The sequence below is a fragment of the Haliotis asinina genome, chromosome 2, assembly GCF_037392515.1.
Source record: "Haliotis asinina isolate JCU_RB_2024 chromosome 2, JCU_Hal_asi_v2, whole genome shotgun sequence".
In the NCBI taxonomy this organism is placed as follows: Eukaryota; Metazoa; Mollusca; class Gastropoda; order Lepetellida; family Haliotidae; genus Haliotis; species Haliotis asinina.
The window spans coordinates 75,267,667-75,290,256 of NC_090281.1; the positions used below are offsets into that span (position 1 = coordinate 75,267,667).

Consider the following 22,590-nt stretch of genomic DNA (forward strand, 5'->3'; position numbering starts at 1 on the left):
GTTTGATTAAATTGCAGGTGTGTAATTGTCAGTGGTTTTCATAATATACGTATGAAATGTTCAAAAGATTTCTGCATCCAGAATCCTCATGCGAACAGTGATCATACTGTTGTATCCCGTATGTCTCGAACTTCGGTTAAACGAGTGACTTTGCTGTGAAACATGGAATGTGTTTTTAAATGAATGGAACGCATTTCTAAAAAACATATGAATAGTCAAAGCAATACCCTCCGGTTTTGAACAAATTAAACTGGTGACAAGAGTGTGTTGTTGTTTATATGACAACACACGTGTACTTGAAGTACAGTACCTGACGGATAATAAAGAGAAACGTTATGTCGATCTTGATAAGCTTGTCTTTTTCCCACCTGAATGCAAAATTCTTATTCTGGAAGGTACGTATGTATAATTTACAGCAATTTCTAATACTTTTATAGGGTTGAGTTCCATCCAGGATTCGAACCCAGACCCACAGAGTCAGGCAACTCATCGCCAACATACGAAGTCAGCCGTCTAACCCACTCTACGTCCACAAATAGTGATCAGGACCCCGTTCATGCTACGATCGTAGCACTACGACAGTCGCAAGTCTCTGTTAACGTATGGGAGTTACGACTGCTGTAACGCTGCGATCGCTCACAGGAACGGGGCCCATGACTATTGACTTTGTGTGTTCCTCTGAAAAGTGTAAATTGGCACGGCTCCCACTTATTAAATGACATGGTGTATTCACTTCCAACCATCACTTTGGGTTTGGACTGCAACTCTTATTCACCAAGGTCTTTTCCATGTAACAGCATTTAAATGATTAAATTATGCTCCCGTCCTTAATTTCAAGATTTTTTTATTCTAATACATACCAGTTCTTTAGTGTTCATCACAGGTAGGGGACTTGCAACTTTCTGTTTCTGCAGCTGTATTAAGTAAGTGCGGTCGGTGTAATATATATTATGGTTCCTTTATCAGAACCATTTACTATGAATGTACATGTTGTAGATATAAATGTGAAAAACATCCAGAAACAGTCTGGATGACGTAGAATTACATGGACATAAAATGTTGATAGAAACGATAAAGTCCTTTCCACATTCGTAAGAAGTCTGCCAAAAGCAATTCTGGATCATGATTATGTGTTTGTGTGAATTGTGTGTATTTTTAGCAGTATTACAGCTGTACCACGTCTGAGATTGGACTAGACAGTCCAGTGATTAACACCATGCTTTACTATGACAGCATGTGTTGTTGATTCACTGTCATATTGCGATGATGCCAGGTGTTCGCACAAAATGTCGGAACGTCATCCGTCATGAACACATGCAACGGCTTGTCAACTGCTCGCCTAAAATATAGGTAACGTGTGGTGCAGGTCAAATAGGGAATAACATTTGACATCATTTTTTTTATTTTTGTAGAATTTCATTAAGTCCTCAAATATTATGCTTTTGTACTGTGCAATATCCCATCTGCATGATGGCGGTCTGTAAATGATCGAGCCTGGGTTAGATAACCGTGTGATCAACAGCATGAGAATCGACTTACACAACTGGCATACGATGACGTGTCAGCCAAATCCCCCAATCCCGTTCGCAGAAAAACACGAGTTGCTGAAGGTCAGTTCTAACCCAGATCTTCATGTGTGTACGAAATAAGTAAAAGATGTCCCTTTTTCGCGTTCTTCATTATTATAATTCTAATCGTGCCACAGTTAATTGTATATCGGCTGTGTATATCACATGTATCACGCATACGAAAATAGACTTTACTTTATTTCCGGCTATATAGAATTTAGCTTGACTTTTTAGTCACTTCCATGTGGTGATTATACAAGGATAAAGGGTCAACATATCATGCCCGACGGTGGAAGTCCATACTGCAAGTCAAACTAGTGATTTGCACAACTTACGAACTAAAACTGCCTAAACTTCATATGTGACAGCTATTTTCGTTGAAAACCACTGTTCATGGCAATTTTGATTTGACCACCAATAAAATTTTGTCCCGTGTTTCTTTGCTTCTGGAAGGGGTGGAGGGGTAGTCTAGTGGTTAAGTCGTTCGCTCTGTACCCAAAAGCTCGGGCTCGATTCCCTACACGGGCATAATGTGTGAAGCCCATTTCTGATATCCCCCACCGTGATATTGCTGGAATATTGCTAGTAACGGCGTAAAGCTAAACTCACTCACTCTTGGTTCTAAATAATGTTAACCAGTAACACCAGTGTGTCGTTTATAGTAGTATACAAGGGCGGTTCCAGTGAGGGTGGGAGGTTCTGCAGGTAAACTTCTGACGAGTCTAACTTAAGTATGGAACTTCTACCTATTAATATTGGGAGGTAAAAAAATCTTTGTAAACTATCTGACGTAGGTGATGAAAACCATTATTTGTTTATCCATATTTACAATGTTTACAGAGCTTTTAATACATTCAATTTTATATGTATAACATTTCCCAATTTTGGTAACATCATCATGCCATGGTTTAAACCTATAGCAAGAAACTCAAGAAGTCGATTTTTTTAATCATAATAGACCTTTTTCAGATTACTGCGACGCTCATGAATAAATTGCATCACACTCAAGATATAGTCTACTGTTTTACATGAAGCAGACCTGATATTCAATCAAGGTTCCTCTCATGGGTTTCAGTGTTTCTGTTGTCCTGTTTTTTGTATTTTGTGATCCCTGAGTTTCAGTCAGGTCTGTTTCTAACCTTGATCCAATCCAAGTGTATGTATTCTGTTGCAGTCCTAGACTTGCAGTCTTATCTTTCCAAGCGACGTGCTTTTTCCACAGCGTGGTCAGTTAGGTACGCCCACCAAAACACCCACTCGTTATCACCAGGCAATGCTGTTTGTGTATTCTGTTTCATAGTTTGAAGAAGTTCATTTACGTTTCAATTTTGCATCTCTCTGAGAAACAGATATCTGTTGGAGATGTATTCCGTGTCGTCCCTGCTCCACTGACAGATCACTGACATTTAATGTATGTTACCGGGTACACTCCAGTAAACCTCGCAGTGTTTAGTGAGTGCTTGTGAAAGACAAGAAGGTATTTCGTGAGAGATTTCAAGAATGGCATGAAAGGGTAAAGACGTTAACACGCCTTTGTGAACGAGAGTCCAATCGAACGAGTAGGCACTATGGTGGGCGTCCCCAACGCCTCTCGCTTTGTGAAACGTCAATACACATGTCACTTTACATAGATAAGACACCTACGAAGTCAGCAGGTAGGTCGTTGTCACTGATAATCACCAGCTATATAAGTCTGGACACCGCTGTTGCTCTGAAGACACGGTCTCCACAGAAGGTGCTTAAACAGGTAAGAAGCTGTTGGACTGTGAGTTCCTTAGAGCTACTCTGCAGCAGGCAAAAACGATTGTAACCGGTTAACCAGAGTATCACAAGACGCTGATATCTTGACGAGCAATGTACATTCTACTAAAAACGTCATCTTTCCATTCAGAGAAGGAGGAGGCTAAATTATAAAATACGACATGATATGCAGAAGGAATGGACTTATTACCTTCTTTACATGAATTCTCTTAGATTTAGAAGGTTTATAGTGGCATAATCTATACTTTCAGAAGAAGAAACTAAGGATGAGGAGCTATCTCTTCATGTTAACAGACTATGACTGTCATGCTATATATTAAATGGTATTACTTGTTTTTCAGTTTCACCATGTTTTGGTTTCTGGTTCTTGTCGGTGTTGGTCTCACCAACGCTGATGACAGGTATGCCATTCTTGTTTAAGAAACAAAAATAGCACCAAATAGTGAAAGCATCACAGGAAACAACAAACACATCCGCCATATTTACAACCTCTTGCCATTCATTCAACTAACTCATTTGTACACAAATGTGACTTCCTCTCATGTCAAGCTTTGATTGAAATAATTTTAAAAACTGACATCCCAGTGAGTTGTAAAGTCAGTATATTACCAAAAGGGTTTCTTTACCTGTAAGCATTGGACAGAAGATCGGGTTGTGACAATCTCCATTTTTAGGCACATTTTAGTGAATGGCAAGTGCTACCAGTCTGGTAGGACATGCTCACCCTTTCCGCGAACAGGAATTTTTCATGTGCTCGCTGATTCAAAGTGATCTAGTCATACCATGTCTGCGAACGGGCATTTTTGATGTGCTCGCTGATTTCCAGTGATCTAGTCATACCCTTTCGGGAACAGCCTGTGTGAATACCCTGTTCACAGTTATGATTTCCATGTCACCAAAGAGAATTTGTGAGGATAGCTCAGCTCAGCCTTAGAAACCTCAATTCTAACATATTTGAATCCATCAAGCAAACCTTTCTAACGTTCCTTAAACATAGTATCTACTGTGAACACACACCTCAAAGCAACTACTGATTGATCTTGTTGATCTTTTATGTAGTTCCGGAGGTTCCTATTTCATTACATCCTCGAGATACCTGCAACAAGGTATGCCTTTCAACGTCAGCATTGACATCCTTAACACCACCGACACTGTTCATATACAAGCGGACGTGCAACGTGTATGGAACAACTACACGAACTTCTACAGATTCCCTATAATGATGGCAAAAGGAGACTTTACCAAAGGTAAATGGAACTAGAAGTAGCTGTTGAAACGAATCACATGTTAGCTAACATTTTATGGTTAACATTTGCTCTGGCAGACACCATGAATCATTAATGACAAGGTCTTGTCACACGGTTAATGCTTTACTCGATTTATTTATTTATTTTATTTATTTATATATTTATCTATTGGGTAGAGGCAAGAGCTTTCTGATCTCGTATCTACATCCTCATATTTACTACTGTTTTTTAGGCATGGAAACTAGCATTGTACTTATTCTCAAATACATCCACTCATTCATTGTGAAATTTTTATTTCAGGAACAACAGGCACTCTATCCATGAATGTACGTATGAGACTTTGATGTGAAGTACACGAAACGAAAGTATATAATATCCGACCTTTCAACTATTTATTCTTCCTTCCTGATATTCCTTCACCCATAGTCAGTTTTGCTCAGTTTTCCCATGCAGTTACTAAAATACAAATCAAGAATATTCTGAAAACATTTTGGACTCACATTTGAGTATGTTGTTATTGGTATTTTCAGATTCCAAGTCACGTTGAAAATGGTCGTTATAGGCTACATATACGCGGCAGTGGTGCTCTGCAGTTTGAGCGAGAACAAAGCGTCTACCTCCGTACCAAATCTATTTCGGTCATGATTCAGACGGACAAGGCCATGTACAAACCCGGACAGATGGGTAAGCAAAGTCACCACCGAAGTGTTCCCTGTGTTTGGGGAGACCTTTGATACTGTCATATACTCTTTTAAATGACCAGAGTGTTACTGAAAACAACTGTACCTTTATCGAATATGAATCACAATTAAACTTTCTCCACGACTTCAATCGCACATTAAATTTCTAAGTCTTTTATTCACAAAAGATTTTGTCCTTAGTCGTTGATACTTTTGTTAACATAGACATTTGGTATTTCTCTGTTCCAAAAAGGACAAAGAATATCTTTATAAATGTCATAATTCAAATCAACTAGCATTCGAGAATGTATTTTGGGTAGGATCTTGCCCTAGCTTAAAGTAACACAACACCTTTCAATTTCCTTTCCAGTGCATTTCCGTGCCTTTGGTGTGTACCCCAATTTGCAAGTATACACCGGAGCTTTTGACGTCACTCTTCTTGTAAGTGATCACTTTACTTATATTTAAGACGTGTAACAGCAACAATTCTAAGATAAGACAATGGAAGATCATACATACATCCCATACCACAACACTGAGACCTGACCTCACTTTCACGTCTTCGTTAATGATGTGATAGTGAGTGGGGTTACAAGCATATCATTCCAGCAATATAACGTAGGGGACATGGGAGGAGTTGAACTCGAATCTTTGGTGAGGAAGCGAATACTTTAATCACTAGGCTACCAACTGCCCCCTTTTAAACCTCCTTTTAACCTTTTTTTACTGGTACTATATTGAGGTGGTGTATAAGATCAGGCGTCTTCCAGTCCTAAGAATTGCACTGTAAAGTAGTATAGATTTTACCTTCGATATTCCTTCTGTGTCATATATGATGTGATCTATACACTACACAGACATAAGCAATCTTCTTTTATTATCACTTATCGTCTGTGTAGTACATATGATGTAAAGGCGATATTTTCGTTGAATGCAGGACCCCAGCAGTAACATCCTGAAGGAGTGGACGGCTCTCCATGATGCTTCTGGAGTTGTGGCTGGGGAGTTCCAGCTGGCAGGCCAGACTGTACTAGGAGACTGGACTATCAAGGTCCAACCAAGGGTTGGTTTCAGACTCTATCCTCTTAGTACTGATACAAATATTTTATGAATAACATACACCTGATATGTTTAATCAAGGCTGATGACATACAACCTGATTATCTCAATATGTGCATTTTTGTTAGTTTTTAATTATTGAGCTTCATTTGAAGAAAATAATTTAAATCTGCAAATTTAAATCTAAAAGTATAAATTTTAATCTCTTTATGCATTTGTTATGTGTTAGGGAAATCATGTGAGGGATGGGGAAGTTCTTCCCAAAAGTCATAGAAGGTCTGCAGTTGTCTAGCTGTATTCAACACGGCTCCATGTCTATATAAAGTACCTTAGTTACATGTTGCTTGTACTTTCAGGATGAAGTCATCATGACGTCTAAAAGATTTACAGTTGCTGAGTACCGTAAGTATAGATGAACATTGAACACTGATACAATAGCTATTTTCATTTTCTCAGTTACTGTTTTCCACCACCAGTTTTCAGTAATAACAATACTTCGTATTTTTCAAAGAAAGTGTAATACATAACATATATTAAAACAAGTATTTCACATACGTACACAATGAGTATTCAATCCTTAAACAGGTTTACAACTTCATTTGTAATAGGTTTGTAATAAAATAATAGGAAACGAACATCACTAATATTTCAGAACTGCCGCGGTTTGAAGTAAAGGTGGATCTTCCTTCGTTTGCTCTGACATCTGACAAGAAACTGTCTGGAACAGTCACGGCCAAGTATGTTTCCCAAACAGCCTTTAAATCTAAACCCCGATAGCGTTATCTTAGATTTCAATATTCATAACTCACTTTGATCCAAATCTTCTGCAGATGCTTCAGCATTGCATTATCCCGAGAGAACAAAAAATAGAAAAGCGGTCAGACACATATTTGAAAGGTAGTTGAATATATTGGTGTCCCTGTTAGGTACACTTTCGGAACGCCAGTGAAGGGGATGGTAGAGTTACATACACAGATGGATACAGGCAGTGACTACTGTGGAAGACCGCCCAAATATGTTGAGTTGGCATTTCCGGTAAGTGTTCACCAAGTGGTTCAGAGCATGTGATTATCTTTTTGCATCAATCTGAATGTGTAATAAATGTTGTATTTACGAATCAGCGGTCTCAATGCAAATGTATAATCACATTCATGCTGGCATATCCTTCTATCCTAGATCACTTTGCAATAACATCTTGACTAAGAAATGACATTCTGCTGATGGTGAATGTGTTCGTGTGCATTGTCAATGGTGCTCCAAATAAAGATGTACAGAAACACATGCTCTTCATTTATCTACTCACAGATTGATGGGGATGCCAAATTTGAAATTCCCATGGCTGACATCATGCGTCTCCAGCCATATTTAAATCGCCAAACTGTCGAAGTTGTGGCAATCGTGAAGGAGGGGCTAACTGGAGTGAAGCTGAACGGGTCCAACACTGTCAAGTACCACCAATACCCTTACAAAATTGAAGTCCTCAATTCCAGCCCCAAAACATTCTCACCCAGACTACCGTACACAGCATTCGTGAGTGTCATGTCACAAACAAAAATAAAAAAAAATAAAAACAAAGAAAAAATATGTAGATATATAACAAAAATCCCACAAACGTTTAACACGTGTACTAGTTAAATACAAATTTTCAAGCAGTATTTTAATCGTTCTGGTACAAATTTTGAAAAAAATATGTTCTCACTCTCTCCACACATCACCTAACAGATTAAGGTGTCCCAACAAGATGGTCGCCCTGTGACCGATCTCAGCAGCCCCGTGGGAGTGTACACCTGTGTCACATACCGTATTGTCCAAGATGACCAGTCCGAGTTCTCCTGCTCATCCTTCACCGGCAACTACGGCCTCCCACCCAAAAACTACACCATCCCTGCCTCCGGCATCATCCCCGTGGACATGCGCATCCCTGAGAACACTACCAGCATTGATGTAAAGGTCCGCTACAAAAAGGAAAAAAAACCCACTAAATTTCTTTTTCATTAATTACATCATTAAAATAACACTGCTAGGTTGTAATGAGATATGAGGATTGTATAAGTGTATATTTATCATTTTGAGATTTGGAGGATAAAACGTGTGAATTATAAAACCTATATTAGATACAGGTGTGCTGGTCACCGACCGTGACTAGGTTACCGGATGATATAACATTTTCACGGAGATCTTTTTTTTACCTTACATTATACAGGGGCCACTCATGTCCCGCCTCAAAATGACCGGGCAAACATCAAGGTTCATAACATTCATCATGTTGTGATAAAAGCTGCAGCAATAAGAACGTGTTAACAAATACGTTTTGGATAAGTTATCTTCAGTACATTCTCACATTCTAGGTTCATTACAAAGAAATATCGGATACCTTGACTGTGAAGAAAAAGGACTCCCTTAGCAGCAACTACCTGCAGCTGCGGCTCACCAACAAGGGTCTCAAGGTAACCTCAGTGAAACAGACAACTTGAAATCGGGAAGTTGTTAGCGTAGGTGGCGATGGATTGGCTAGAAAAGCAGAGTACTTTTGAAGTTTGGTATTATTTAATGCAGGCATTTCTTTGTCCTTTCTAAAATTAAAAACAATCTACCTATTGCTAATTGAATGGCACTGGTGATTCGAAATCAGGGAGGAGGTGAGTGGTAAGGTGGCAGGTAAATCTAATTCAGAAAATTGCCTCATATCTTTTTTTTTTTGTATATTGATTTAAGTAATCCCTGTCACCAACACATTTTCCAGGAATATTGAATTTTCGCACCGTAAATAAATATACTGTCTATCCTATCAACTCGTAACTGTGAAAATGATGTAAAATAGCTCTAAATTGTTTTCACTAATACTTGTTTTTTCATCCAGGCGGGTCAGGCGGCAACGTTCACCATCGAGTTGACCGAAGACGTCCTGTACATTACCTACGAGGTACTCATCGTCAGACAAAATAGCTCTGTTTGACCCAGTCAGGCTAGATTATAAAAAAAATACCCACAAGAAAAAATGACTACCGAACCTTGTCTTACGTAGTATGTCACATATATCCCTAAAATAGTATGTTAAAAATGTTTGCGCAAAAATATGTTTGAATTGTTTTACGGATGTTGGTCAGTGTTAAACGTTTTGTGTATATAGGTATTGTCCCGGGGAACTGTTGACATCACCGATCAGGTTCCTGTTGGAGGACAAAAAACCGTCCAGTTCAACGTTCCCATCTCTGCTACAATGGCCCCAGAAGCTCACATCATCGCTTACTACGTCAGAACATCTGGGGAGGTTGTGGCTGACAGTCTTAGTTTCAGTGTGGATGACGTCTTTGACAACAAGGTAAACTGCTGAAGGCAAACACATAAAAAGTAGATCAAATGCCAAATCATTTCGTGTAACACATAACTCTTCATATGTCACTTCTAACCTGACATTTTACAACTGTAAAATGATTCCAGGCTTGTAAACCAATACTGATTAATCAGTCTTTCATCACTTCAGGTGTCTATCGACTTCAGTCGCAACCAGTCAATACCCCATGGAAACATTGATGTCTTGGTCAGCGCCGACCCCATGTCATCTGTCAATCTTCTGGCTGTCGACCAAAGTGTTCTCCTTCTGAAGTCCGGAAATGACATTACCGCAGATCGGGTAAAACGTTTAAAAGAGATAAAAAAAGAAAGAGATTAAGTAAAAAACTGAATCCAGGAACATAATCTCCACATCTCCAGCCTTAATCCACTACCATGCTCATTATTTATGAGGGCAAACTTAATCTTCCTGTACCATGACATGCTTCTTGTTTCACGAACAGGTTCTTGATGAACTGAAGACGTACAGCTCTGGAATAACTGGTGGAGAATTCTCACCCGAAGTATTTGCCATTTCAAGCAGTTCGACACAAGCTTCTGAAGTCTTCTCTGTGAGTGACACTGTTTCTGTTCTGAGGTTTGAACGTACATTTCTACTTAAAATTGCACGCATATGATAATTCAGTTACATCTCTCATGTTTTACACGAAAGATGACACCAAGATTTAACGTACACGATACTGCATAGTGAAATTAACATATTTCCTCACTAAGGTTGCGTTGAAAACATCCAATCGCTTGCAAGCGATGTACACCGATTCACCTGACGACGGAGCGCTAACTTTCAGCCGCTTGCAATCGCAGCAATCGGTGAATGAAGTCGCTTCGTTCTCAAACCAAAATGGCGGCTTAGCAAAATTTGACTGAACACACTTGTTCGGCAGCGAAATTGGCAAAAACAGCTCACACCCCAGCATCCTAAGTTTGTTCCCCTGGTTCAATGTAGTCATCAACAATCACAAATTCATCACTCGTCATCGAGACTCTCCTACTACGTTCTTTATTAGCGCCAGACGAGCAAACGGTAATCGCTCCGCCATTTTTGGAAGAGCGGTAAACGTTTCAAGCTGTTGCAAGCCCGTAATAAGCGATTCATTCGTTTACTCTAAATGATTTTCGGCTTGCAACGCACCCTAACTTGGAACCTTTTTCAGGATGCTGGGCTCCTCGTTATCACGGATGCTCGATACTACGACTACAACTACAACGTGTTCACGGGGCCTGGAGGGCAGGGAGGTGAGGAAGATGAGTTAATGTTGCCCGTAATATATATAATCAAACCCAGGGATTCGGCCGTGTTTACGTTTTCATCTATATTTACGTTTTGGGTATTTTGAGAACAATGCTCTCAAATCTTACTTCATGTATGTGAATACTTAGGTATGTGAATGGAGGATGTAGTACTATTTAAAGCTCTAACAAACCCCAACTTACCTGATTTGTAATGTGTTATGTGCATCATAACGCGCAACCAGGTGTGTGGCGTTCAGTTTCTCAAGCTCAGTATTGTCCTCACCACTACAGAGTAATGGCTCCACTGAGGATCCATTCAAGACATTCTAAATGAATAACCAAGCTGCTACCACCGTTTATCGCGTCAGGAGCACGACGTCGCGACTTAATGTCTATTGGTCTTCAGTAACCCATGCTTGTCGTAAGAGGCGACTAACTGGGTCGTGCGGTCAGGCTCACTGACTTAACTGACACATGTCATGATATCCCTCTTGCATAGATCGATGTCCGCGCTGCTGATTGCTGGTTTGTATGGTTAGTATCCGATTATTTAGAGACCGCCGCCATATAGCTGGAATATTGCTGAGTGTGTCGTAAAGCTAAACTCACTCACTCACTCACTTAATGTCTACCTTTGTAAGGTTATGTAATTGGTTTCACACCGATGCCCGGTGCCACACCTTATCCTGGAGTAGTAGCTGGGCATGGACTATCAACGAGTGTGAAGGAGGTGGAAAGGGTTCGAAAGAACTTCCCAGAAACCTGGCTGTGGGTGAACAAGACTGTAGGGTAAGTGCATATAGTCACAGGATATAAGAAGTAGCTGGTAAAACATACCACTGATATAGTTAACTTCCATTTCCATTCGATGTAATACATGTGAAGTAAACTGTTTTTAACTGTTGATTATGGCGTCTTGTCAACAACGCATTCTGATTTGCCCAGAGCTGATGGTAAGGCCACCATCAGTACCACAGTTCCTGACACTATCACTTCCTGGATCGCCAGCGCCTTTGCTGTCAATTCCGCCACAGGACTTGGTGTAGCCCCGTCTACTACAAAGGTATTAAGTGGCATTTCACTCATAATATTCAGTTTTCTTTAGTATAAATAATATACCTGTTTGAGTTTAATATTATTCGTTAATGCAAATAGTAAGCTTGTTTGATGGTTGAGATGATACATTGTTTGCTTGGTTCGTGAAAAGAATAAACTAGTTTGATGCCCGCGATTATAGATTGTTTGTTTCAGTCTGGAAAATAATAAGATTGTTTGAAGCCCGAGGTGTTATATACCCTCATGGCATTAACTTCATTCTCATCTCATTAACACTTCAAATTCAATCAGTATTCTTTGTGCAAGGGGATTGGGTAGCCATGTAGAGGTATATAGGAAATCTATCTTGTTCTTTTGTTAATACCAGTAGCTAGTATCTGACTGGGTTTTCACTGCACAAGCACTTTGTTTCACATGTGTCCGAGTGTCGAGCAGTCCATAATCCGAAAACACATATTTTCCACAATCCTCATCTACAAAATATATATTTCTTCAGCTACGTGTGTTCAGCCCCTTCTTCGTGAGCTTGTCCATGCCTACCTCCGTGTTACGTGGAGAACAGGTCGTCATTCAAGCCAGTGTCTTCAACTACCTGCCAAGTGACGTTGACGTGAGTTTTTGATAAAAACAACTTCCATCGTCACCATCCTTTTCCCGTATCAGCAGAACACTAAGGACTAGTTTGATGTAAAAAGAGCAGCCAGGACAACAACAACAACCACAACAATAACAGCAGCAACAGCAACAACAACAGCAACATTTGACTCTTCATAAACTTGTTACGGCATCATTCCATCATGTTTGGCAGGTGGTGGTGTCATTGCCAACGTCTACTGACTACGTCAACGTCGTTGTCGACAGCACTGGGAAGACCAGACAGGAGTCTAAGGACCAAAAACATTACATCACGGTAGGTTCACACGGGGCTAGTGTTTTAACAGTGTACGCATCAAATACCAGGAAACACAATAAAAAAAGCATTTTTATTTCTATCAAACTTTGGTTTATCATGTTTGTATTTGTGTGCATAACACCATTCCATTACAAAGAACTTATAATACTGTAAGACTCTACTGGCATAAATCCAGCAGTGCCCAAACCTGCGTCTCCACAACAGACAATAGCAGCATCGGTTTGTTTATTGGGAGTTCTTGCCAATGGTCGGTCATTCAACGAAACTAATTAAATAGTTTACACATGGTTTGCAACAAAGGCAATGTGTATAATCGTTTGTACTTTTCTGAATTCATTATAGTTTAAGGCTCTATTGCCATATTGTATTACCCGATATAGTAAGGTGAAATTCGGGAATTGTCTGTGCACAAACGGGAATTAAATCAAGAATAGTTGAGTATTCATTTGTGGAATATGCTATTTCATTTCAACAAAATAATTTAGTATGTCATCATTGCTTTCAAGTCAGTATTTGGGTTTTCCCATTTGTTGAATTTGTTTCTGCAATTGTTCTGAGCACTATACACACTGAACTTGACCATGATTTTGCGATATTCCTAAAGGTTAAATCCAGCGAGCCCCAAACTGTGTACTTCCCCATCATTCCATCATCTCTGGGAGCTGTCGACATCGAGGTGTCAGCACAATCAACTGTGGCTGCTGATGCTGTCCGAAGACAACTCAACGTCCAGGTGACTAGTTTAGTGAAAACACCAAACATTATGTATAAATCGTTTCATATATTTTTATTCATAATAACATTTAAATTGGAATATGACAATTACAGCGTAGGGTAACATAACCTAAAAATGCATTGAATTTAGAAGTACATATTTTGTGACTTCTAGGTCGAAGGCATCCCCAAGGAATACAACACGCCTGTCTTCATTGAACTGACACCAGGTGGTGCTGACTTCAACCAACAGGTGGCGCTTTCACTACCACCAGAGACGGTAACTGGTTCAGAGAAAGTCAGGGTCAAAGTTACAGGTAGGCGCACTGATATGTTCAGGTCACTGTCAAAAACAACACAACCAGTTCATGATAGCATAATTGCTTTGACCCTAGTGAAGAATCAGTGCAAGTATTTGCGATATCGCTGCACGCACAATTCTAAATAGGTTAAAGGTATTTTAGATTAGATCCTATTTAACATGGCATATATTACCGTTTAAGGGGATAACTGCTATTAATAGCTATTTCAAGTCAGATAACAGTTAATCAATTAAGATGTTTCACAAGAGATGCTTTTCGATCAAGCTACTTGCTCATGAGACACCTTCTACAACAGCTGAATAACAGTATGACAATGACTTGTCGCTTAGGTGACTTGATCGGCGCAAGTCTTGAAAATCTGGAAAGCCTTCTAGCTCTACCGACTGGATGTGGGGAACAAAACATGATGAACTTTGCACCAGATGTATATGTGGCCGATTACCTGTATGCAACTAAACAGATCACACCTGCATTGGAGTCGAGGATCATGAACTATCTCGAACTGGGTATGTATGCACGTATGACACCCCTTGTAATGTAATGAGTGACTTACCTTGTCATGTTATAGATAATTGTATCTGTGTGACCTAACAGACTGCAGTGAGGTATCTTTGGGGACTACTTTTCATTAGCTGCACTATACCTGTGTGGAATGTCACAATAAACTCATACCTTATGTTCCCGTCAGCTTCTGACGATGTTCCAAATGAGTGCAACTTTCTGGAAACAATGTTGTTGAAAGAAAAAGCATGCATACATACCCTAAAAACCCAAAGTGTTTCTGTCTTAATTTACGTTGTACTGTATTTCAAAATTTGTTGATCTGTTCTCTCGAAAGATGTCCTTTAATTCCCATCGTCCTTCTTCAGGCTACCAGAGGGAACTGACCTACCAGAGATATGATGGTTCCTTCAGTCCTTTCGGAGACCGAGATGAGGCTGGACATATGTGGTGAGTTATCACAGTACCCTTAAACAGAAACTGCATCAATAGTTACGTGTACTGCTGGAGCATGTGTTGTGTGGCAATAATAATAATTATAAGGCTGCAGTGTTGGGGAGTATTCCCATCCTCCGGAAAGTTCTTGGTGGGTTCGAATAGGCAATGTTTTTTGGGAGAAGTCCCATTTGCTGTCTGGACTGCGTGTAGAGGGGGTGAGGTCCCTGAGCTGATGATGAGCTTTACCAGCCTGACTGTGCCTGACTCTCTGTTGCATTCTATCCTAATATGTAAAGCATAATAATTTGAAAGAGCAGGTCCTCCTTGTCGAGTCCTTTCTAATGATATTGGCATGACGTTTGGACTCGACAAATGTAATCGTCTTCATCTGAAACGTAGCAAGGTAACTACTATGATGGATCGGTCAAGTTACATGGGGAGTTATTGAGCATCTTGTGGAAGATCAGGCCTACACCTGCAAGTTCGAGACAAGCTCCAGAATGCACAGATTCAAGATAAACAATGGACCGGGTATAGATCTCGTTTAAAGAACTCTGAGCTAAATGCTCGAAACAAGGTCAATGCCACCAATACTATTGCTGTGCCAGTCCTCTCCTATTCCTTTGGAGTTGTTGATTGGACCAAACAACATATAGAGTCTTGACCGCCTGACCAGAAGGATCATGTTTGATAACAGAGCACACCACCCTCGTTCCTCTCTTAATCGTTTATATATGCCAATCAATTCAGGAGTTCGGGGTCTGATTAATGTGGAGGTTCTTCATGATAGAATGTTATTGTGTAGTTTTGCACATATTTATTCTTCCCATGATCCTCTGGTGATGCATGTCAAGACTCACGATCAAGGCAAGGAATTCCACAGCTACTTTAAGCGTACCAAGGTTGTTGGACACAATCTGAAATTTAAGGTTGATTTTGTTGATGGTGATGCACTGCTGGACGGCACAGCGATGGGAGTAAACCAGGTGAAATCCTTCACCAAGTCTGCTCAGAGTCGGTCCTTTGTGGAGAAGCTGTCTAAGAAGCCATTGCATCGTGTGTACATGCAGTGTGTGGAACAGAACAGCAATCCAACTTCACTCCTTCACCTGAAGTCGGTTGGTCTCAAATCTGAAACTGAGGGCTTCCTTTTGCTGCTCAGGACCAGTCACTTCCCACTTCCCAGCCTTTGAAATGTTTCGCTTGCATCCCAAGTACATTGTCGTCAGGCTCCCCATTGTTTTCGGTGCCCTTGGTTTGGTACCTCCTGATCTCTTGACGCAGATCAGGAGAGTGTCTGGGTTCTCCACTGGGAGCACAGCCCTTTTGACAATCTGGCTAATGCAGAAGGCTACAGTTTTGGGGAGCCTTCATATTCTCCGGAAAGTTCTTGGTGGGTTCGACTAGGCAGTGTTTCCTGGAAGAAGTCCCATTCGCTGTCTGGGCTGCGTGTAGAGGGGCTAGGATCCTGAGCTGATGCTGAGCCTTACCGGCCTGATTATGCCAGGATCACCCAAACCCTCTCTGCTGCATATCTATCTTAATCTGTAAAATATAACACTAAATACTTCTATAGCGTTAAATGCCATCCACCAAGTACATGCTCAAACCGCATACAACTACACAGTTCATTATTATCCCGCACAACCCGAGATGCCTGTGAATCGCTAGAAGTTTATAGTCACATGATTCATCCCACAGCGTACTCATATTATGTAGGGTGAACGGAGGCAATTTTGAACAAACTCACGTGCTCTAAGGTGAGACCACACGTGTCACATGCGGTTCCCTGTGGGGAAGGACTGTAGTCCTAAAACCTCTACGGAGTCAAGTTGCCGATTATGGTCTCCCATCAAAGGACTTTTTGTGCCAAACGTCTCTTAACTTAAACTGATTTGTGACCTGTGCTCTATGCACCGGCCACACACCACCAGCGTTTCCTAACATTCAGGTTTGTTTCATCCTCAGGCTGACTGCATTTGTGGCCAGAACCTTCCATCAGGCAAGACCCTATATTTTCGTGGGCAACCAGACTCTAGGAAATGCACTCAACTGGATGGCCAACAGACAGAATCTCGATGGGTCATTCAATGAACCGGGACTTGTTTTCGACAGACAAATGAAGGTAGTTACCGTGCCCACTATTCACCCTTTATGTTAATTCACTACAATGTCGCCCAAGGAGCACTTGCAGACAACTAAACGTTGTGTTTTGTTTCATAAATGACTAGCCAATATATAGGGCTGAACATGGATTTTGTTTATCTGATCAGATGCTGTTTTTTTTAGAGCTCCAAAGCTTCCTTGACTGCCATGGTGTTGCTTGCCTTCCTTGAGAACCAAGACATCATCGGGTTTGGAGTACGTACAAATACTTTTCCTTCCAGGATCTATAATAAAAGACTTCAATGTAGAAATTGCTGTTCCAAACAAATATATACATTAAAACATCAGTGGTCAACAACAGAAGCATGAGGCACTTTAAACTGACCTTGACAAACTTGTTTTCTTGTGCATCATAGATTAACGAGTACAAGCTTGGAAACGCCACAGTGAATGCCACGGATTACCTGGAGGCAGTAGCTCCCACTATCACGGATCCCTTCACTCTCGCCGTTGTCAGCTACGCCTTGTCAGAGGCTGGCAGTTCAGTAGCAGATGTCACGTTCAATAAACTCAACGCCGCAGCAGAGGTTAAAGGTAAATTGGCTATTTATTGACGTGACTGAGACAACATTACTACTTTGTTATCTGTAGATATCTCAGCTTTATTGAAACCAACATCAACGGAATGTGATACAGTACCAGAGGAACATTAGGATTTGGATGAGCATCTGTTGTTGCGATGCCTTTGATACTTTGCTGAAAAGGTGTAATCATGAGATTATTTTACGCCCTATCAGGTACACTGAAACACTGGACCGAACCCACTACCGCCTCTTCCACCTACTACACTAAATGGACTCCTCCACACACCCAAGCCAAGCCAATTGACATTCAGACAACAGCCTATGCTCTGCTGGCGTCGTCATCACGTGGAGATCTTAAAGGAGGTCTTCCAATCACGAACTGGTTGACGTCTCAGAGGAACCCATATGGTGGCTTCTCTTCGACGCAGGTCAGTGTGAAGTCTTGGTGGTCCTATGCCCCAGTGCTAATCAAACGTTGAGAATGCAAATACCTTACTAAGACTGTGTACAGCTGAGCTGCGTGTTGCACTCAGTTCGAACAGGTAAGAAAGAACCAAATAAGATTCATTATGTGTTCGCTGAAATGTATGTTTGTGTTTAAGCATGTGTGGGAAAGATATTCCCACGTAACACATTCCATGGACGTGCGTTCTACAGGGTTTAGAGAACAGACATGGCGATAACAAGCCATAGATTAAAAACGAGACGAAAGAGGGATTCGAACCCATGATCAGCAGATCAGGCTAAGGATGAAACGAAGGCTCGTGTATAACTGGTGTCACGCGGCAGCGAGTTACTTCGTTACTTTCCCTGTGGTTACTTTGTTTGGTTACTTTTCTTCACTTTATTAGCCTACTGAGTCAACATGTGTATTCACAGGACACAATGGTGGCTCTGCACGCACTCACTGACTACGCACGCCGTGCACACACTTCCGGATTCCAAGTTGAGGTTGACATCAAGAGCGGAAGTGACAACCAGCATGTGTCTGTGACTGACAGTAACGCACTAGTGCTGCAGACCAGAGAGGTAGGCTGGAAATAACTAACAACGTCTGACAAATACATTCATGCCAAACGTTGAATCACAAATGAAAAGTAACAAGAACTGAGGAATGACGAATAATATTTACATTTGAATTCTCGTGAATTCATGTGTTCAGACACACATGGTCTTGGAATATATCAACACACGTGTAACATCTTTGTGTATCATGTCTTGTCCCCAGTTGACGACATTCCCCAAACAAGTATCTGTCACTGCCACTGGTAAAGGTGTCGCTTATGCTGAGGTGAGACATGAACTTATTTCCTTACTGCAACACAGTCTCTCATGATTCAAACACACTTTTGTTATACGGATATTTGTTTCAAAGCAAAGACGTGAATATACCTTGGTTTGTACATGTCATGTGTCTGGGTATATGTATGCCAAAGTATACTACTGCCAAAGTATACCTTCACCTCTAGCAAGAGTTGTAGTGGAATTATTTTAGCGAGACTGTTAGTTGCATATGTATACGTACTGTGAAACTGTAACAGAAAACAGTAACAGTGTCTAACTAATGTCCTGCCTCAATGAAATCCCGCCCCACCTACCTCCGACACATGCACACTAAATAATTAATATCAATGAATGAAAACTCTAATAGTTCTTAATCCGCGCCTAGGTTGATGTGTTCTTCAACGTGGAGGCTGAGATCGGCAAACCATCCTTTGACATCAACACGGTGCTCCTTGATGACACCATTAACAACTTCAGACTCATGACCTGCACTAAGTAAGGAGGGGCCAGCAGTCGTAGACAAAGAAAGAATTGAAACAAACACAAGCTCAGTGGACTGCATTAGAATTAGCAGATATTTCACGTGGATTTGGGAAGGGTTTTGGCCTTTTAGTTGTTGTTGTTATGACTAGTTCGCTTATTTCTTAGTTTATCAATCCTAACTACAGCAATATTCAATGCACAAAATGTCTGATTGTGCAGGTTTCGACGCTGTTGGCTGGTCCAAAATCATTACGATAGTATGTATATGCAAGAGACAAAACTCTTTGAATAATCCAAACAAATTTATTTGCACTGACAGCGTCAAAAATCATGCAGAAATACAGTGAGTGAGTGAGTTTTACGCCGCACTCAGCAATATCCCAGCTATATGGCGGCGGTTGCTGAAATATAAGATTTCACGAAACGTTGGACATAGTGGAAATATATTAATGTCCAATCCTTCAACGAAATAATTGCGTTTAATTTGTTTCGATTAGATGGTTGAAAAAAGGATCCAGTGGCATGACGGTTATGGAAATATCTATCCCATCAGGCTTTGATCCGGATATGACGTCAATTGGGAACGTCGCTGGCCTTAAACGGGTTGAACGACGGGGAAGGAATGTTGTTGTTTACTTCGATGAAGTAAGTTCTCCTTAATCTCATTCTGGTTTAAAACCCCATTCTAGCATGGTAAAACTGAAATCCGCTCATCAGATTCAACCTAATCATGCCATATGACGCACGTTTCTGTCCTTATCTCAGATCGGCACAACGTCTATCTGCTTTGACATCCTGTCCACCAGAACAGGCATGGTGACGAACAACCAGCCCAGCTACGTCACAGTCTACGACTACTACCAGCCCAGTGAGTATAGGCACTTGAGTCACTGTTGTGCGGCTTAAGTATTTCTGTACAAGTAATCATGTTTTTTTTCCTTTTCCGGAAGTAAGCGTCTCAAACGATAGCTGTATTTTCTGAAACTTACCGAAAAATAAACTAGAAATTTCAGCAGCATGTTTGTGTACGTTATACCATCTATCAAACTGATGTATTGTTGGCAACGATAGATGAATTAAATGTGGTTGGTTTGTCTCTTTCAGGTAACCAAGGTGCCACTTTCTATGAAACTCGCAGTCTCAAGAAGGCCACCATCTGCGATGTGTGTCGCAAGTGCTGCCCCCAGGTGAGATCCCAGGTTATCTACCTTTAGTGTTCATTTTCATAAATACTACAGGGGTGGGGGTAGCCTTATGGTGATACCGTCCGCTCGCCACACTGAAGACCTGGTTCGATTCCCACATGGGTGCAGTGTGAAACTCATTTTTATTGTCCTTTACTTTGATATTGTTGGACATTTGCTAAAAGCGACATAAAACGTAAACATGCCTACTTACTCATTAAAATACTATGATCTCATACCTGTATATTTAAAGAGTTGCTAAATTGTAAAGCATCGAGATCATATTTCAAACTGCGAACTCTAGTATCATTGATTTGTGCATCGCATCTACTACATTGGTGAAGTTGATTGATGATGCTTCAATCATTTGAAATGCTTGATGTCTATTTTCAGGCGTAAGGAAAAGACAGATGAAGCTTGATTATGTTCATTATGGTAATATAAAATAAAAAATGCATGAAAATAAAAATAAATGAGTTGGTCGTTGTTGTTTTTTCGCAAGGTGCAAATAATCCTCATTAAGAGGCAATGATTTATGTAGATAGTATACCTTTGTTCTTTCTTCTACAGTTCAGTTGAAACCAAATGTCTTTTGTAAGTCACAGGAGTATTTCACATGTATAAGGACTCATATTATGTGTGTACACACTGTACACATTGTATATACACAATGTTATGGGGAAAAACAAAACAAACAAATGCTCTATAATTCTCCACGGAAATGCAGCATTTCTGAGACTTTATTCAACGGCTAAGTCATATGTGCCCTGCTTAATATTAATTAGAAGGTGTATATTTGACGGAAGGAATGAAAAGAGGAGTGATAGGCACCAAGTATGTTAGGAATGAAATAATGGACAGAATCGAGACCAAGTAATAGGCGTACGTAATTTTGTTCAGGTATAGATCCATTATCCCTTGTCAAATTTCAATGTCAAACATCCAGCCAGTGTATCACTGTACCGTCAGGTATGCATATTATAATATACCCACAGTGTCATAGCGATCATATCCTAGATGGAACCTTGGTCCCACTGGGTCTCGGCATCGACTGCAGCATGGTGATTTAGGGGCAGATATATTTCCATCAAACAATACATGCAGAGGAGGTTCATCATCCAGTGTCACTGCAACATTTACACATTGATACTAGGCTAGAGAGCGGCTGTGTGTCTTGTAGAGATGTACGATGTGTCGACATCTTGTGTCCTCGTAGTCTAGGACTGCAAGACAATGCATATATTCAGATTAGCATGAAGCAGTGGAAGAAAGGGGGTACAACACGCTCACTAGCTAAAAGCTGATTTCTTTCATGTTTGATTTTCCCGTGATACTCAAAACACAGTCGAGGATTGTAAGACAATCTATATTCCGATTAGCCTCTCAAAACCATACAGAAGAAACTGGTAATTCCCTGTAATGTGTCATACGTTTTGTTCTTACTGACGAATTATATTTCTGTTCGGCTTTGCGCCATACTCTCGAAAACCAAGGATCTACCTTCCATGTTATCTATAGAGTAACGTCCGAGTAAGCCTCCATTCCTGAAAAATAATGGAGCCGAGGAACTGACTGAGGAACATTATTTTAAAGAATGGAGAGTTACTCGGATATTACCCTGCTTAAATTACATTCAAAGTATTGGGGATAGTTCTGTTATCAAAAGAAAATGTCAAAATGACGTCAACATTAAGTCTTTAAATTGAAACTGGCACACATAGCTCCATTCCTTAAGAGGAATGGAGCGAGCAGACAATGGAATGACGTCACAAATGTAATTGAACGCTGATGAAGACCGACAATAGTGATAAATATCCCTTTGAAGCACATGGTACAAGTGGAAACACGTGTAATGAGAATTCACAGGCTACATACCTTTTCTCCACAGTCATTACACTCGGAACATATCTGGCAGAAGTTTGACATCTTCAGTTGGCGTGGTTGGTAGGAGACCACGGTGTTATCGTCTATGAAAGATAAAACATTGCAAGATACCACAGTTTTTATCATCTGTAACATAACACATAACAAGATAACACAATGCTATCACAGGCACGAGAAATGTATGAAACGTTGTGTCAGTGTTTATGTGTATTGCGCTT

At 40.5% G+C, this 22,590-nt stretch overlaps 2 protein-coding genes across 2 annotated transcripts in view; one reads left to right on the forward strand and one right to left on the reverse strand.

Annotated features, from left to right (window-relative positions):
• The first annotated feature begins 3,252 nt into the window (after positions 1-3,252).
• On the forward strand, positions 3,253-20,961 carry LOC137274324 (CD109 antigen-like). Its single transcript, XM_067807467.1, has 37 exons — positions 3,253-3,315; positions 3,671-3,730; positions 4,389-4,576; positions 4,877-4,902; positions 5,107-5,260; positions 5,627-5,697; positions 6,194-6,319; positions 6,672-6,717; positions 6,968-7,052; positions 7,242-7,350; positions 7,621-7,845; positions 8,038-8,265; positions 8,664-8,762; positions 9,176-9,238; positions 9,446-9,637; positions 9,800-9,949; positions 10,113-10,220; positions 10,824-10,905; positions 11,544-11,691; positions 11,848-11,965; positions 12,455-12,568; positions 12,767-12,868; positions 13,476-13,604; positions 13,761-13,902; positions 14,238-14,414; positions 14,778-14,859; positions 16,816-16,972; positions 17,137-17,208; positions 17,370-17,547; positions 17,751-17,965; positions 18,417-18,566; positions 18,766-18,828; positions 19,207-19,316; positions 19,802-19,949; positions 20,070-20,172; positions 20,409-20,491; positions 20,882-20,961. Exons 2-37 carry the CDS (start codon positions 3,678-3,680, stop codon positions 20,885-20,887), a joined length of 4,302 nt encoding a protein of 1,433 aa, XP_067663568.1. The 5' UTR covers positions 3,253-3,315; positions 3,671-3,677; the 3' UTR covers positions 20,888-20,961.
• Positions 20,962-21,481: 520 nt separating this feature from the next.
• The window catches only part of LOC137274323 (CD109 antigen-like), a 32,916-nt gene continuing 31,807 nt past the window's right edge, over positions 21,482-22,590 (reverse strand). Inside the window, exons 35-36 of the mRNA XM_067807466.1 lie at positions 22,364-22,455; positions 21,482-21,711 (exon numbers count right to left, since the gene is read on the reverse strand). Coding sequence (XP_067663567.1) covers positions 21,706-21,711; positions 22,364-22,455 — 98 coding nt within the window. The 3' untranslated portion in view covers positions 21,482-21,705. The remainder of the gene's footprint in view (positions 21,712-22,363; positions 22,456-22,590) is intronic.